Raw genomic sequence first — 17,903 nt, forward strand, 5'->3', positions numbered from 1 at the left:
ATGTCACTTCAAACGTACCAGCGCATTCTTGGCAAAGAGCGCAAAGGCTGCGCCGACACGTTATACGGATTTTTAAATCTGCCCTGACATATTTAATTACCCCAAATACACACCGAAAAAAAGTACTGAAAGTCAAACAAATTTACAGTCGCAGTCGTCGTAGATTTTCTCCTCTAGCTGCGGTCATAACAGTCTGTATATATATTGAGTCTAGCCTGTCACTATATTTCACCCCAAGAGGAATCTAATAACCTGTATATATGCTGTATATTGTTCAGCTTTCTCATAAAAGCATTCCTCACCGGGATAAGCTTTAATGGCTGTTATTTATTTTTGGGCCGGGCAGGTTTATTCTGTGCGCCTACAGAAATCATTACACTTCCCCTTGGGAAAGGCTTTAGCAACGCGTGTTTCACCCTGGCAGATGACTCAGCGATAATATGTTTCCCCTTTATCGGTTTTTCCTTTGGCGTTATTGGTTACCTTCCACAGGGGTCATTAAAAAACAACTAGGGGAGACAGACAGAGGCCACATACAGTACTGGGGGTTTCTTTACTTTGTAATGAGGAAGAAACTACTTAGGATCATTGAATCCACACGGACTGAAGCACTAAAGAGCTATTAAGTATTTAACACCATTACAGTTGCAATGTGGACTGTGTACGGTTCACTGAACGAAAAATGAACTAAAGAATATGTTGACTTACGCTCCACTGACAAAAGGAAAAAGATCGTAATCAGAAATGTATATCCATGGTAACTTTGTAAAGTTGTCAGAAAATGAAAAGCCTTTTTAATGTTATCAGGGAGCGATATCAGGGTCTGTCAGCTGAAATGGAAATACCCAGATGGCTGATTGGCACATACATCATAGTACAAGCGCATGCCCATACAGTAGCTGTACAATAACACCTGTTAAACGCAAAACAAGATACGCATCCGTGACATGCATATACAAAAGGCTTGTGTCAGAGTAAAATGTGCTCTTTTGTCTCTTTCCGCACCTTCCTGTTACCTCTCTTTGTCGCACACAAACACGAGCTGTTTGGTGTCTTTCACAGGTTTCTTTCAAAAATAAAACTCAGAAGGATGCAGGGGGCACATAAAGCACATGAACATATTGATTATACTCTATATGGCCCATGAAATGACAGTAAAAGCTGCTGCTCACTGAAGCATACACACCTCAAAAGTGATTATAGGTGAGGGCTCAAAAAGAGGTGATGGAAGAGAGCGTTATCTTAATTTTAACAGCAGGGACGGCGAGCGTAATGGCTCCTTGAGGGGCCGATAGAATAAAACACAGCCCTGACCACATTTCCATATGCTCTTCGGTCTGAAGGATGAGATAAGCAAAGCAACTCAAAGGGCAATATATAAGGACTTAAAATGCATTAAAACATTTCGAAGACAATGGAAGTCCAAATAAAATAAATGAAGACTTAATTATATGAGATTATGTAAAATGAAAGGAGAATATTGGCCAAAGGAGTTGAACTTAATGTGTGTTTCGAGCACAAAAATAGCCCCAAACCTAATAAAGTGGTGGTAAACAGGACAAAACATTGAAGATGTTCAATTTAGAGCAGACTTCAGACCTCCTACAAGTTTGTTCCAGATTTGTGGTGCAGAGAGTCTAACAATGGCTTCACTATAGTTTGTTTTAAGCCTGGAGGCTTGGTAAAAACCAAAGCAGATCACAGAGGTATTTTGGGACTTGCGTATTTTAAAATCAATACTTTAAGATGCAAAGGAGAAGAAGTCACAAACAACAGAGAAAGTATGAACAGCATTTGAGATAATGCACATTATTTGTTTGCATGTTTCACATAATAATAAGTAAGGACTGTATTAGCGACAATCTGAATGAGCTGGAGATGTCAGATTGCTGACAAGGCCTGAAGACCAGAAGAAGTCACAAGCAAACAACCGAGAAAGCATGAATTGAGAAAATGTAAAATGTTTGTTTACATATTCATTCATCTTCAACCGCTTGTCCCTATCGGGGTCACGGGGGGCTGGAGCCGATCCCAGCTGACATCAGGCGTGAGGCGGGGTCCACCCTGGACAGGACGCCAGTCTATCACAGGGCACATAGAGACGAACAGAGACAGACAACCATTCACACCTACGGGCAATTTTAGAGTCACCAATTAACCTAACACATGCACGTCTTTGGACTGTGGGAGGAAACCGGAGAACCCAAAGAAACACATTTCACATTCTTATTTAAAATAGTATAGTATACTATCATCAGCCATTTGAATGAGCTGCTATCAAGGCTTTGAAAAACATTTCAGCCACAGATTTAGTGTTTCCCATTATTTGAGGTAATAGAAGCACGTCCAGCTGGGAGGAGGCCTCGGGGAAGACCCAGGACCAGGCGGAGACATTAGATCTCCACACTGGCCTGGGAACGCCTCGGGATCCCCCAGTTAGAGCTGGCAAATGTGGCCCGGGAAGGGGAAGTTTGGGGTCCCCTGCTGAAGCTGCTGCCCCCGCGACCCGACCCCAGATAAGTGGTTGAAGATGAGACGAGATAAAAGCATGCAGAGAATGGACAGAAGAGGCCCAAAAACGGACCCCTGAGGAACTCCATATTTTTGTGAATTTAAATATGTCATGAAGAAGTCTCTGTCTCGTAAAGATTCAGTTCTAAGTGGGTTATTTAGCACTGTTGTCTTTGAAGTACCCAATATGGATATTAGAATCCTTTAGAAATATAGTAAATAACAGACAGTAGTTATTCAAAGTCATCAAAAAAAGCTGGAACAACCTTTCGATGGCCTGTAGATGGTTCAGAAGGGAACTTAAATAAAAGAGAAACATATGCAAGGATTGATACTATACAAATGACATCTGCTTCTACTAGTTAATTAGAAGAGATATTCCACCTCTGCTCTCACGGACTATCCTCATCCGTTAGACTGAAGTTGGGAGGTGCTGATTAAATAAGAATAAGCTCTAATCAGGTTTGAGTGGAATTATCAAAATCAATGCACGGTAATTAACACATGAATTACCCTGGCTTTCCCTGCAAATCACATTTAATAAAGCAAAATTTAATAAGCTGGAAAACATACTGAGGAGAGCGGCTGACAAGGAATGAGGAGTGGGCGTTTGTATGCAGCACCTCGATGAAATAATAAGGAGCTTTTGGGTGGGTGGGGGGGGGGGTAGAGCAGGAACCCTGTTGATCTCAGACATCTGCTCTTCTGTCTAAAAGGGAAAGAGCAACGGAGAAACACAGGTGTAGCATATGAAATGCACTACTGCTGTCAGGGAAAGACAGGAAGCTCCAACCGAGGTACCTCTGTTTTTTATTTTTAACCTTTACTTAAGTGACAGGCTGTGAGTGTATTCCGACATTTTAAAGAATGCAACGGCCCACACGTTTGAAGAAAGGGCTGTTTGCTGCTATATAACAATATTGAGTTCATTTAATACCGACGTGTTTTTTTGTGATTGCCTTTCAGGGGCGCAGTCTCAGGAAATCATTGGCATTCATGCACCTGGTCCGCCACCTGTCACTGCTGGCAACCCAACATCTGTTGACGCTGTTGGAGCCGCTTCAAATTCAGAACTGGGCCATAAAACCGAAGCGATACTTGCACCCAAGCTGCACATTGTGTTTGTGCTTCAACCAGTTATTTTTTATTTATTGTATCGACACCTTCACCGAGCCCCATTTGATAGCCTAAAGAAAAACAAAGCGCTGTTTCAAGTTCAATAAAAGTAACTTTATCAATGCGGCCATGTCTGAGCGAACGACACAAACTCACAAAAACACACCTGTTAATCTGTTCACACAGGTAGACGTCTATGTACAACCCTTCACAAGGAAAAAGTCTTTTGTACTGCAATAAATAAATAAAAGCACAAACATATACACATGGTACTGGACTCACATGAAAACACTGCCACTGCCTTATTGTCCCATTAAGAAACTACTACAGTAATTAAATATGTTTTTTATAGCGTCTGTAAGAAACATCAAGAGACACCTAAAGCATTGGCACAGGGACATATTTACACATAAAAATGCCCATGAGAGTAATATGTTAATATACTACATGAATATTCAAGTGTAACAGTTTAGCGCTAAGCAAGACAGTTTCAATAAGGCTACTTTCTTATTGTGCCGGGTGCTTATGGAGATAATTTCAGGACACAATCAAACCATTACGGCATGTATAATGACAGAAAATCAAAAAACAACAATGGATCAAGGGTCTACAGTCATGCTAGCAGCTGTACGCACGCACAGTGGAGCATTGAGCTAAATGCTAATGTCAGGGTGCCAACTTGCTCACCATGACTATGTTACCATGCACATGTTTAGCAGGTATAATGTTTTCCACATTCACCATAATGCTTCTTACTAACACTTCCTGATTAGGTCCATGGTTGTATTATAACAGGGGTGTCAAAGTGATCCAGTAAAGGGCCGCTGTGGCTGCAGGTTTTCACTCCAACCAAGCAAGAACACACCTGATCCAAAAAATCCAACTGTGTGAAGGCGATTCAGGTGATTGAATAAGTCGAGTGAGGTGTGTTTTTGCTTGGTTAAAATGTAAACCTGCAGCCACAGCGGCCCTTTACTGGATCACTTTGACACGCCTGTATTGTAAGAACTGGACACAGCACAGCCGCCCAGCCTCGCAAGTTTTTCCAGTAGCTACTTGTGGTGGAAACCCAGAAAGCATTTTTTCGCATTAGGCCACCACTGAAAAAGACACATCTGTAAAACTGTTAATAGGACACCTTGAACTGCAAACCAGGTCCGTTATGACTCTTTCTATTATGAATTTCTAATCCATGGAGTTTTTACATTATTAAAGATTTCTTCTGGCTACAAAAAGCAGTTTAACAACCTGTGACGTCATTTCATTGTAAACCCTGAAGCCTAAAAAAGTTTTTTGGTGTATGCACCAGGCACAGGCACCATTTTAGGGTCCGGTATCCAGTTCTTATAATACATACATGATTAGCACTAAGCCCAAAGTAAAGCTGAGGCTGATGGGAATAATATTAGTGTTTCATGAGTTTGGTCATAAACCAAGGTAGTAGACAAATTCAAAGTTAGACCTGAAGATGCTACATGAAAAGATTAAGTTCATCCCAAGTGGCAAATGATTGACCAACCTCCCTGACAATCCACCCATTAGTTGTTGAAAAATTCAAAACCACAAGTGTTGCAAGAGGAGAAGTCGTGGAATCTGGAATCCTGAATCCGAAATCAGTAGGCTTTACTCTCCGGGGACCATACAAATCTGTACAAATGTTTCATGGCATAGGATCAAAGTGGTGGACACACTGAGTGGAATTTCCATCCCTAGGGCCATGATGCTAGTGTGGCTATAAATGACAAACCAATGGAAGAAATTCAAATGTAGTCAGACATTTCTGATGAGAACTGTTGTAAAATATTAACATTAGTGCTTTTAACGGTTTGACTAAACCCGTTTTTCCTTCTGTCCACATTTCTGCGTCACGACTTCCTTTCACTTTTCAAAACAGGCTTTCTCAGGGTTTTGTGGTCGAACGTCTACGCTCTGATAAAATTGACATATTAGCACAGCTGCAACATCTCTCTCGAAACCACATCTGTGCTTATTTCTCTTAACAAGAAAAACATGCTTCAGATAAAAGAGAAATAAATGATGGCGACGGACAGTGGGTCTGAAAAACGTGGGACTGGCTCTGTCGCACCTCATCTTTCAATCCTAATGTTTTGTTCTTCACATTACGCTCAGCTTGAACATAAACAGAGCGTGTCTGATAAATGAACGAGGGACAGTTTCCTCCACAGCAAGACAATCCCCCGCTACAGAGATGCAGCCTGATGTTTCGCTTATTTTGGGTGTGTACATTTTCTGCTCTTTTGTGGTCAATTTAATAAATATAACACTCGGGGGACGGAAACATGTGGGACCTGAAAAAGGAAAGCAGCGAGGGCGGGACAGTAAGAATCCCAAAGGGGGAAAAGGGGACAGATGCTGCAGGGATAGAGTCGATAAAGACGATGCACACACACAAACACACAAAAAATAAAGAGACATTGAACACCCAGGGGTGCCCCGAGCTAAGGTGCATGACACGTGAGATTGAGTCTGAAACAATCCTCTTTATCTCCGTTTCTCTCTCTGTGCTTCCGGTAACTTTACAAAAACAACACAAAACGAGGGGGCCGGTGGCACAGTTGTTAGAGCAGTCGCCCCATGTAAAGAGGCTGAAGTTCTTTGTGGCAGCGGGCGCGGGTTCGACTCTGACCTGCGGCCCTTTGCTGCACGTCTCCCCCTCGCTCTCTCTCTCTCTCTCTCAACCCATTTCCTGTCCGTCCTATATAATAAAAAGTCTTGAAAAACTGCCAACAAAAATAATCTAAACAACACAAAACAATCTTTCAAATATAAAAACATCATGACAAGAGACTGTAAAAAGAAAGAGAAATGTTTTCTAAAGAACCCAAATTCCGGTGCTTCGTAAATGTCTATCTTCTGTTTTCCAAGTTCTGGGCTCGCTGTTCAGTGTCTGAAATGTATCAACATTCAGAGGTACACAATAGTTTCCTCGCTGCCCTCCTCCCCGCCGCTGTCAGTCTCCAAGGAAACCAGTGCACTGAGGTCCAGCGCAGGGTCACTGGGATGCTGGAGCACCGGATATGAGTCAGCTCCACTTGTTGTTGATGACCAGGTCTCCCCGATATAGCTGTGACTGTTAAGATCTGGGAGAGCACATGAAAAACACCATCACTATACTGCGTGTGGAAGAAGAAATGCAGCTACTGATAAGTGACAAAGCGTTGACCAAATCAATCATTAACTAACCAGCAATATGTAATCACCAGGATGGGACATGTACCACTGTTTAATGAGCTCAGTGTAATTGTTTAGCCCCCTCATCTAATCACTAACTGCATATACATCAACCACAGCTGCTGCACGCTCCCTCCTGCACCGGAGCTTGAGACTTAGAATGAAAACAAAGAGAGTTTGGAGCTATCCGTCATCCCCCCCCCCCCTTCTACTTCGAGGTGTCACTTTTATCATTATCTTTGTCAACATAATCCATCGTCATGGTTGGGATTCGATGACACCCGCCTCCTCACACTTGACGGTTTAACAAGAAGAGATGAGGAAACGAGCGTGCGGAAACGAGGAGGGATGAGCAGATATTGTAGCGAGAGCAGCCTTTAAGCAGATAATAAGGATTCAAACCCTTGAGCTGGCAGACATATGGTCTGCTGAAGTGTTTTTGAGCAACATATTACATCCCCAGCTTCAGGGGTGTTCCCTTTCCAAGGATCAATTACATTATGATTCAATTAAAGGAGATCTGGAAGAGAGTGTTTCTTCTCCTAGTTGGGAATGTGCTTTTACATCTGTGTGCATGGTGGGTGCTGTCTAGCATTAGGGCAGGTGTGCTGTCATGGTAACAGATGGCGTGAACTATAAATTGCCTCATTGTGTCCCTGTAGGAAAGTGTCTCTGTTTGATTAATTATATAAGAGTCTGTTAGAGTAGCTCTGTTAGCCACCATATAGGCCTGGCCCCTGATAGATGAGACGTCAGTGTGTAGCCAGATGATAAAGTACCCTAAAGCACGGTGCACGGTACGGATGGACAGTGTGAGTGCGCCCTAAGCCCCCTTCCTGAAAAAGACCAGTCTGCTCAGATTGGTCAGCAGTTCCGGGTCTTCCCCATCCGAGCGCTCGGCATCTCTGCACTGTCATTTCAGCCGGTGAATGACTGTTACAGCACTGTGGTGTCACTTTCTACCTACAGGTATATATAGTATAGTGGTCTATACTGTGACATCAAAACGTTACAGAAGTCCCGACGGCTCGTTCAAAGACTTAGTTTCTGAATACGGGCTGTGTGTATTTCTCTGTGGATTGAGCGTTTTGATAATTTTACATTATTCACATAACCACTCAACCTACTTTATGATAAATGACACTTTTTACATTATGGGACCTTTAAATGGTACCAACTATCAATGCTCTGGCAGACAAAGTTCTAGTTCAGTCTATGCCAGCCGTGATCTGTGATGAGTATAATAATCATTAGTATCATTTAACCATTATTGTGCTGCCCGATGCTTTGTCAGAAAGTCACAGATCTGGTTTGGCATGCCGCGTATTATACAAGGTGTGAATGAATCTACATACTGTAAAGAACACCAGTTTCATGTCTTTTCTTCTGCAGCCAACTCACGATGCTCTCATCCTTTGTATGAGAAGGTGAGCCACAAAAACCTGACACGACTCATCAGATGAGGCGTCATTTCACAAAATTCCATTCAACTGGTTCACCGAGATTGCATTGTGCAGGAACAAATTAATGGAAATCCACTGAACAGAAAAAAGGGTGTGTATTTCTATGTGCGTGTGTGTGTGTGTGTGTGTGCATGAGAAGAAATCTTCACAGGTGAGGATGAGAAGTGAGATCATATTTTGATCCATGTGACTGACTCGCACAATGAAGAATTTGCATTTGAAAGAGATTCCTTTTCCTTTTCACGCGATGAAGAGGAGATACAAGGTTCCTCCGCATACCAGGATGCACGTGATCCGGCATGAGGCGCTCTTAAAACCCCAGATTGCACATAAAATACTAGAATGACTTCTTATAGAGGTGCAAATCTTATGGTGAATTATGGGAAGATTGGGTAATATCATTCACTGTCTATTTCATCGCAGGCCATCATGGGATCCACTGAAAGGCATTGTGGGTAGATGTCAGCTTGAAGGCACCCAGGGATGTAGATTGCAGCCAAGTAATACACCCCAGGCTTGTTAACAAGTGACTCAGGTTTCACCGGGGCTTGTGTGTGTGCTCAATAACGAGGAAAGGTTAATAAGCTGATCAATGAGGAGGAGATTGTGCTGCCTGATGCAGCTGGTAAACAATACCAGGAACTCAACATCAGATGCATTTAACGCTGACCCCGCTGTTTACAAGGGCTGAGGAACAAGATGCATGTAACCTGTAATTTTCCCCCGCCTGCTGTGGAAATTAGAATGGGCTCGTGCATGAATGGATTAGGAATGGGGACGGGCAAACGTGAGAACGCGTCTGACACCTCGCGAGTGAAACGCGGATTAATACGTGTCTGCATCTCTCATTTCCCCCCTCGCACGGCTCCCCCCTTTTCCTGATGCGTTGACAAGTCATGCTGTAATGAGTTTTGTAAAGATTTTTTTAGATCGATGTCCCAATCAGCCCGCCATCGCCTGTGAACTGTGATTCACATGCTGTTGTCTGACCTGCCAGTCGATAGATAGAGGAACCATTGATTTTATTTTTCCTTTTGGCAGGCGAGGGCCCCCGGCTCACTCGCTCGCTCGCTCGCTGCTGGGGCAGGTGGAGGTGGTGGAGAGGAAGGCGGGGTGGTTTCTTTGTCAAGAGACACTGATTAACTAAGAGAAGGACAGACAAGGCCTCACCGTGGGTAGAGCCTTGAGAGCAGAATGTGTGTGTGTGTGTGTGTGTTTGTACAGTACGCTCTCACGTACATGGGTGAAACCAGTGCAGGCGGAGGGTTTGTTTACATTCTCACAGGAAGCAGATTCCTCATTTATGTTGAGCAGCAGAGAGAGTGTGTTACGGCCGTGGGTTACGAGAGGCACTTGAGCTGTGCAATGTCACGCCATTAGCACTGATATACAGGATATTCGACATAACCAGTAATGAAAAGTCCTAATTGAGGTACTTGCATTCATGTAATCATTAGTGGATTTTTCTATGCCAACTTCGTTCCCCTCACAGATGGCATCTGAAGGCAAAACAAGCTTTAAAAAAAAAATCTGTTTTTCCTCATTAATATGGAAATGAATGTAGTTAACTCAAATGCTGAAAAACTCAAATCAAATCATTTTCTCTGTAGCTCTAAAAGTGATATACGCGTCTCCACTAGAGAAACAATTAATCAATCGATTAGTCTACTGACAGAAAACTAAAAAAAACACTATACAGACAAATTAGGTTCCAGCACTTTTTGCTAAATGTCCTTTTTTCTAATTTCAGGAGTCGAGAAAGTGAATCCAAAGCACCGTGATGGCCCTCTGTTGGCGGGCTGCAGTACAGGTCATAAGTCCCGCCTCCTCCATGTCAGCGGATGGCACATGGTACATCTCAAATACATTCATTCATTCATTCATCTTCAACCGCTTATCCCGGGGTCGGGGTCGCGGGGGTGCTGGAGCCGATCCCAGCTGACATCGGGCGTAAGGCGGGGTACACCCTGGACAGGACGCCAGTCTATCACAGGGCACATAGAGACGTACAGAGACAGACAACCATTCACACCTACGGGCAATTTTAGACTCATCAATTAACCTAACACATGCATGTCTTTGGACTGTGGGAGGAAACCGGAGTACCCGGAGAAAACCCACGCAGACACGGGGAGAACATGCAAACTCCACACAGAAAGGCCCAGGCCGGGATGCGAACCTGTGACCTTCTTGCTGTGAGGCGACAGTGCTAACCACTACACCACCGTGTAGCCACATCTCAAATACATTCTTCCAAAACGTTTGTTTCCATGTAGGTAGTTTTTTTTTATCTCTGAGATGTTTGTTTAAAGTGTAATTCTGACGTAAAACCCTCACATGGTCTTTAACAGCAATTATTTACATCAAATAAGCCATCGAGACAGTTTTTCCATGTATGAACTATTATCGGAGAGTCGCTAACAGTTGCTAACAGCCGGCCGTGGCTAACACTGATTAGCTCGGGGCTTTACGGTGAAGGCATCAAAAACGGCTTTTTAACCACTAACACTGCTCAAAATAACACCAAACCTCTGCGGTAGCATGAGAAGAGTCCCTACACAGAAAACGAAGCACAAAAAACGTAGTCAGCGAACCCAGAGTTTACTAAAGAGTGTTTTGAAAGACTTACCTACTGGCCCCAGTACCAGCTCCTCTCATAGTAAAGTCCATTCAAGTCTCTTACTAATGGTAAATGCTATTCTTAAGGTTGACACCCCTTAAATCTAAGGGGTTCATGAGAACTAAGACCTGCTGGGGAGGGAGGGAGGGGGGGGTCTAGACTGTTTGTAGGTGCCACTTTGAAACCATCCCATAGAGCATGTATAATAGTAGCAAGATACAACATAAAATGTCCCCATGAGCCCCTGATTGACATTCAATTTGTGTTTTGCTTTAAACTTCCTCTATAAAAGAAGATCAAATGTTAAATTCTTACCAGTGGCCGTGTGTTGCAGCCCCAGCGTTCCCGCAGGGCCGTACAGGCACCCTGTCCCCATCACCCATCTTTGGGAGTCTGAGTGTGGACCGTGGGGGGTCTTAGCTATGTTGGGCGGTCTGCTGTTGGATCTTGCCAGCAGGGTGTTGAGACAATTGTGCGCGCTGGGGTCATGTCGTTTGTGGTGGACGTGGCGGTTGTTGACGCTGGTGCTGGCGAACGCGGCCTCGTTCACAAACACAGAGCCGTTACCGGCGTGGTCTCTGGACTGACTTAGTGTCGAGTCCTGAGTGAGAAAGAGAGCAAATGTCACGGTCAGGTTCAGTAACAGAGCTTGTAAAATGAAAATCAAGAAAACTTTCAGATTTTTACTTGGATCTATTTTTCTAAAACTGCAAAAAAAGAAATAAAACGAAAGAATTAAAAGGGCGCTTCTACTTAAAACTATCTTCCCACTTAGCTTCATTGATACGTAATATAATAGTTGGATCATTTTGGTTTTATTTGTCCGGGTTTGGAGATTTATGTCTCTGAGATTCACCAACCTGATACAATGGAAGTAAATAGATTCAATTTGCGATGCTCACAGCCTTGGAAAATGACTCATCTTGATAATATACAGACTTCACTGCGAGACATTTTTATAGGGCCTATTTATTCGGTGGAAAGCGGTTGCCATGAAAATTGTTCACAGTATGTTCTGTGGATTGTCCTGAGCGATGGAGAGTCCATTTCAGAATTGTCCTCCACTGTATTGGTGTAGAGGCAAAACTCTCAGCGATAGCTATCCCAAACCCTGGACAAAGAAAAACAACTAAATATGCATGTCAAGACACAACTACAGGTACAGTAAGTAGAAAAAAAATGGGGGTTCATTTCTGCGAGCTGACCCTTTAATGAATATTGAATGATATCACTGCTGCAACCCCTCATAAGACTCCTGCTCCTTATCCTGTCCTCTCCTAACACCCCCTCTCTCCTGTCCCATCTTCACACCAATATGGCCTCCTTTCCTCTGTGGAGCTAAGGCAGCACGGCTAATTAGAAACGACCTGAGAGTTAGTGCGTGTGTTTGTGCGTGCGTGTGTGTGCATGTGTGTGTGTGTGTCATTCGATCCGTCTCTGACCCTGTGAACTGCTGCCTCTGGCTAAAACATTAGCAAGGGAACATTAGGACCTCCACTGCTCTCCGCACGCCTTGGTACGCCCTGCTGTTAATGCAGGCTCCACACGGACTAAAATAGATGAATGGAAACAAACAAGACCACAAAAAAAAAAAAGCCAGGAGAGCATCATCCCATCCAGCCTGCAAAAAGCCCACAGTGGTGTGTGAATTAATGAGGGAGGAAGGGAATATTGTAACGCGAGTCTGCTCATTTGTCCGTCCGTTTGAGTGCTCCCTGCGTGCGTCTTTTCAACAGTCACACCTGCTGAACCGAGCAGCACAAAGCAGCACCCGGCAGAGGCTTACATAGACGTATGAGCTATATTTCACCACTGCTGCTCGTCTATGTGAGGTACATTGAGTCTTAAAGGGCACGGAGAACAGTGCACCCTTTATCCTCCATGCCTTACAGCCGCGGGGGACATTTCACTGTAGTGCTTTCCAAACAAAGTGTTGATAATTTAAGTCCTTTCGGACACGATTGATTGTTTTCTTGGGCTTCGTGCCTCCGGTTTTAATTATTTTGTCGGTGCTTTTATTTGCAATGGTTTAATTATCATCAATCATTAAGATGTTTATTGGTGAGTGGAGCTGCTGGAGCACTAAGACAAATGACGCTGAAATTGCTCTCATTATCGCAGGTCGTACATCAAGAGGGGATTGAGCTGCTCTGTGTAAATGAGTGAACCAGCGTAACTCAGGCTGATAGCTGTCTGAGAAAAGCTTCTCACTAATGGATTTAGCCAAGAAATACTCCATAAACACTGCATTTCTCATGTCAGGGTCAAGAGCTTTGGTCGGGAGCATTACTGAGCCCCAGATTAAAGCCTCAGATTAAACCCATGGACAGTAGAAAAGTGTTGTTAGTTGTGTGTTCCTCCCCGTACCTGCTGCCCATCTAGAGGGATGACCATGTGAGGAATCACAGTGGGCAGACTCCTCTGCCGGCTGTGTCTCAAAGTCTGGAGCAGCTTCTCCTGGTTCTCCAGACGCTCACGCTCCCTATCCACATTCCTCTGGCCCTCCCTGAGCCGCTCCAAGCTCTGCTGGTACTCCTCCAGCTGCTCATCCAACTCTTCCCTCTCGCGCCTCAGCTTCTCGGTCTCCAGGTGGCACTGCCTCTCCCTCTCCTCCAGCCTGCTCTCCTGCTCCCCCTGCTGGCTCTCCCTGGCCTGGCACTCCCTCTCCCAGCGCTCCTTCTCTTGGCGCAGACGGCCCTGGAGCCGCTGAGCCGCCACCACCTCCTCCTTCCGCTTCTCCAGGTTACGCTGCTTCTCCTGTTCTTGTAGGGTGTTGCCCCGGACGCTCGAAAGGTGCGGTCGCTGGGCGCGTGGGGAAGGGCGCCCGGTCTCTTGGAGGAAGAGCCTCTGGACCTCATAGAAGCTGTCCTGAATTGTCACTGCGGCCTGGAACAGAAGGGGGACAGGCACAAAGATGGGATTCATGAAAATGCAAAAGGCTCAACCGCCACGTTAACCACATGTGCGTCCTCTCAACAGGCTCTGCCGGCTGCCAGCACTTTTTATGTGTTTAAACACAACAGCATCTCTTCACATCTCTCCATCTCTCCACGGCCACTGGCAGAACTGCGGTTTTTAGGTTCATATTTGAGAAGGGATGCAGAACTTTGAATATGAAAATATCATTGAAATCAAAACCCTAACGCTCACACAGATGGGCAAGAGCGCACACACACATCCCCTCATGCAAATACACACACACACACACACAAAACCTCTCGGCACAAATTTACATTTTATAACTTAACAGAAGAGTGTGAAACAAAAGACCCTTGTATGTCTGTCAGCAAAAAAAAAAAAAAAAAGATTAGTAGGATTCTCGCTGGTGCGGCTCGCTACCTTTGGCTTCAAACAGCTGAGCACAGCGTTGGATCTCTGTTCACTGGAGCCGTGGAGTGGGCAGGCACATTAAAGCCTTTATCTTGATTGAGCATGACACAGTCAAAGCATGTATACGTTGCTCAGTGAGAACAGAAGAGCTTTGTTTGTTTGCTCACCTGCTGATTGGATAATAATATAGATGAGGGCTGTGAGCAGGGGGAAAACGTAGCAGGTGGTTGATGGTATATTGAATAATGAACTCACCTGCAGACTGTAGAGTAACTGGGTCAGGCTCTGGACACTTTGAGCAACCTGTTAAAGGACAAAAATAACACACACACACACACACAACATGCTGATTAACAAGTCTGCTGTGTATTTCAGGCATGATTTCGAGGACTTTTATTGTCACAATTTTTCTCACACTTTATTATCTCACTCACAGCAGAGTCTAAATATTTCCCTCTCATGTTGAGCTAATGGAGAGCCCAAATCTGAAGCGGCATTCATGCAACTTTTGTGCCCCCTTGAGGCCGAACGGTGTCCTGCCACACTGTTTGTGGGTCCAATTAACACACTGCAGTCGATAATAAAATTATTCCGTCTTATCGGAGTCATTTACCTCACAGGTCACAAAAAGCTGCAAACGATAGCACAACTGTGGCATGGTAATTGGTATAAGTCTCCATATCAATTTTTAATGAACCAATACCTTTGGGAGCTAAATGGACTTCTTCCTTTATTATGAGCTTATCAATGATTCATCGCATTAAGAGCGAAATGTAATTCTAATAGACTGTGCTGAATTATTAAAACAACTGTCGGCAATCTCGAGCCACACATCTGTGAAGAAATGGAAAGCGGTGAGGTTCAGATGCAGGCTGTGAGAGGCTGTAATGACCTTTAATACCTCCACAACACCGCTATTCCTCCACCATCACAACTGCAGTGAAAACATTACATCATACTGCTGCATCAATATTTAACTCACAAACACTATCTTTATTCATATCATGAGGTCATACAAGAGTCACCGTAGGCCACATGCATTTTAGATAGAGCAGAATCTGAGCTGTACCTTGAAGTCGATTTCATCCGTATCTTTTTTGTGCAGGAGAGTCGGGGACTGAAGCACATGGGGCTCAGTCCAACTCCCCTCACTGGTCGCCGGGCTTTCGGGTGAAGCCTCACAGTCTGATGGGGAGGGCACAAGCGCAGCAGGGCTGACAGGAAACACAGAGTCTGTGTCAGAGTCCGGGCTGTGACTCGATGGAGACGGAGAGCAGGCCTTGGAGGACAGCGTGGCTTTCAGGTTCTCAGCTGGAGAAACAACAACAACAACAACAAGTGTGAAATCAAGTGTGCTGCAATTGAAATATTAGACTAAGAGTTCTGTTGGACAAACATCAACACTTTGTGACTCCAACACTGAAAATCCTACAAAAGTATTCTCAGGGACAACGATTTTTTTAAAACCTTATTTGCTTATTTTCATATTTTCTGGTCTTTGACTTGTGTAAAATCCTAGATTCTTTAATGCCATAGGATGAATATTTTTTTTAAATACCCTTCAACCAACAATGACTGGACTACATTTGTCAATATCTCAAGACAGCTTCCTAAATAATGTATAAAATAAAGGGGAAATAATGTACTGCTCTAAATTCAAATGAAAAATGTTTAACAGTGCATACATGATTAACACACCTGGATGTATAAGCAATACAACATTTTTAATAAGTAGTTTAGGTATAATAAACTATAATGTTGTTGTTGTAAAGTTGCTATAAGTGTTTATTAATGTATTTGTGTGCAGCTATTTCTCCTGCTGTGGACATGCATAAGTAATAGCTGGTGTATCAACAGATAATGCAATAATACATTACATTACAGTGAAAGAAAGTTGGAATATTATAAAATAAATTAATGTCCTCATATCTGCATGCAACAACATTAAAGTCTGATATAATTTATTAAATGTTTAGTGCTCAGAGACAGAGGCTGATGCTTATTATAGTGCTTATAAATGCAAAAACAAGGGGTCAAAGTAAAGTGTAACTTATGTTTTTCCCACTTTCTTGTTCTTGTGTTGTCAACAAACAAAACAAAACAAAACTGTAAAATGTGTGTGTGTGTGTGTGTGTGTGTGTGTGTGTGTGTGTGTGTGTGTGTGTGTGTGTGTGTGTGTGTGTGTGTGTGTCCCTGCAGAGTACAGTATATGTAAATGTCTCACCCTCCTGCAGAGCTGCAGCCAGCAACACAGCAGCCTGGGGCAGCTCCTCCGAGTGCGGCTGGACGAGCAGCCTCTGTTCGACCGGCGAGGCGTCCGTCCTCCCACTCAGGGCAGAGAGCTCGGCGTAGACCTGCAGCTTCTCCTCCAGGCTGGAGCAGATCCGCTGGTCCTGGCTCAGCAGACTCTCTGAGTTCATCGGGTTCACAGATGATGTACGGGTAAAAAAATGTTATCTCAGGGGGAGAGACTATTCAAGACGAGCGAAGTAATAAATAACAAATGAATGACGCCACAGGTTTCAAAAATACCTTGTAACTTGTGGATCTTCTGAATTCGAGCCTCAGCAGCTCGCCTCTCCTCTTCAGATTCACTAGTGTATTCTTCTTCTTCCTCCGGACAGCTGCGCGGAGAAAACAACAACAGAGAGTTCACAAATGACCAAATCTGAATATGTACATATAATAACAGACACACAGACTTATACACACCTCTCTACAGCCTCTCTAATCAGCCTCATCCAGGTGTTTCGGTCCTCTTTGGATGACGTGTGGACCTCGTACATTTCTGGCCCGGCGGCTGACGCGCTGATTAAAAACATCCCTCTCTCTTCGTTCGCTACTTCTCGAACTATTAACTTCTGCAGCGCGATGACTGGAGGCTTCTGATCCTGAAGCGCAATTTAACAAGATGTGATAATGGCTCAAGATTAAACAAAACAGGTAATAGGGGGTAACATCATAACAGAGACAGAGCTGATGTATGCATACCACTGTTGCAAATGTATACTTCTGGTCTTTTTCTTGCAGGAAGATGAGTGTATCTGTGAGAAGAAGTGCCAGGACATCTAAGGAAAGGAGGACAAGCAGGAAAAAACATGTCCCCAGCCTCGTTATTTAGTCACATGATGCACATGCATGTCGAAAGGAGGTGACAGTAACATTAATCGACGTCGAGCTCACCTTTAAGTCGACCGGTGGCAGTCTTCCACAGAAGCAGGCCCTGGTGTTTGAGCGTTTGTCCCGGCCCCATCATGTCTTGCTTGCGGAAGGTGTGGCCGTTCTTCAGCTTGGCTGCGCTGCGGTTCTCCATGCGGCTCCACACTTCCTGTAACCTCTGGTGTCGCTCGTATTCACTGACGCTCAGGTCCACGGCTGCTATCACCTCTCGAATCTGAGCCAGCGCTTTGGAAAGGTCGGCGTGCTCCTCGGTTTCCTCTGAGGGATCATGAAGGAGATATACATGAAGACTGCAGGAGGATATGTTGTGTTGTGAGAATGTGGCCAGCAGAGGGCAGCAGATAACTGACCTTGAGTGTATTTTAGGATCCTCTCCAGCAGCACTGGGTACTTTGTAATCCTTTGGGTTACCAGCAAGATGCACTCTGGGATCTCCCGCCGTCTCACCAAGGAGTTATTTCCTTGTTGCTTAAAAAAATAACATCAAGAGT

General features: G+C 44.2%; 1 protein-coding gene across 1 annotated transcript in view; it reads right to left on the reverse strand.

Annotated features, from left to right (window-relative positions):
- Window positions 1-4,945: 4,945 nt before the first annotated feature.
- Window positions 4,946-17,903, reverse strand: part of arhgef28a (Rho guanine nucleotide exchange factor (GEF) 28a) — a 41,412-nt gene continuing 28,454 nt past the window's right edge. The window contains exons 25-35 of the mRNA XM_083930158.1: window positions 17,763-17,880; window positions 17,416-17,670; window positions 17,224-17,300; window positions 16,945-17,123; window positions 16,765-16,856; window positions 16,457-16,642; window positions 15,302-15,543; window positions 14,488-14,535; window positions 13,270-13,788; window positions 11,218-11,503; window positions 4,946-6,728 (exon numbers count right to left, since the gene is read on the reverse strand). Coding sequence (XP_083786284.1) covers window positions 6,553-6,728; window positions 11,218-11,503; window positions 13,270-13,788; window positions 14,488-14,535; window positions 15,302-15,543; window positions 16,457-16,642; window positions 16,765-16,856; window positions 16,945-17,123; window positions 17,224-17,300; window positions 17,416-17,670; window positions 17,763-17,880 — 2,178 coding nt within the window. The 3' untranslated portion in view covers window positions 4,946-6,552. The remainder of the gene's footprint in view (window positions 6,729-11,217; window positions 11,504-13,269; window positions 13,789-14,487; window positions 14,536-15,301; window positions 15,544-16,456; window positions 16,643-16,764; window positions 16,857-16,944; window positions 17,124-17,223; window positions 17,301-17,415; window positions 17,671-17,762; window positions 17,881-17,903) is intronic.

Source organism: Echiichthys vipera (genome assembly GCF_963691815.1).
Source record: "Echiichthys vipera genome assembly, chromosome: 16".
In the NCBI taxonomy this organism is placed as follows: domain Eukaryota; kingdom Metazoa; phylum Chordata; class Actinopteri; order Perciformes; family Trachinidae; genus Echiichthys; species Echiichthys vipera.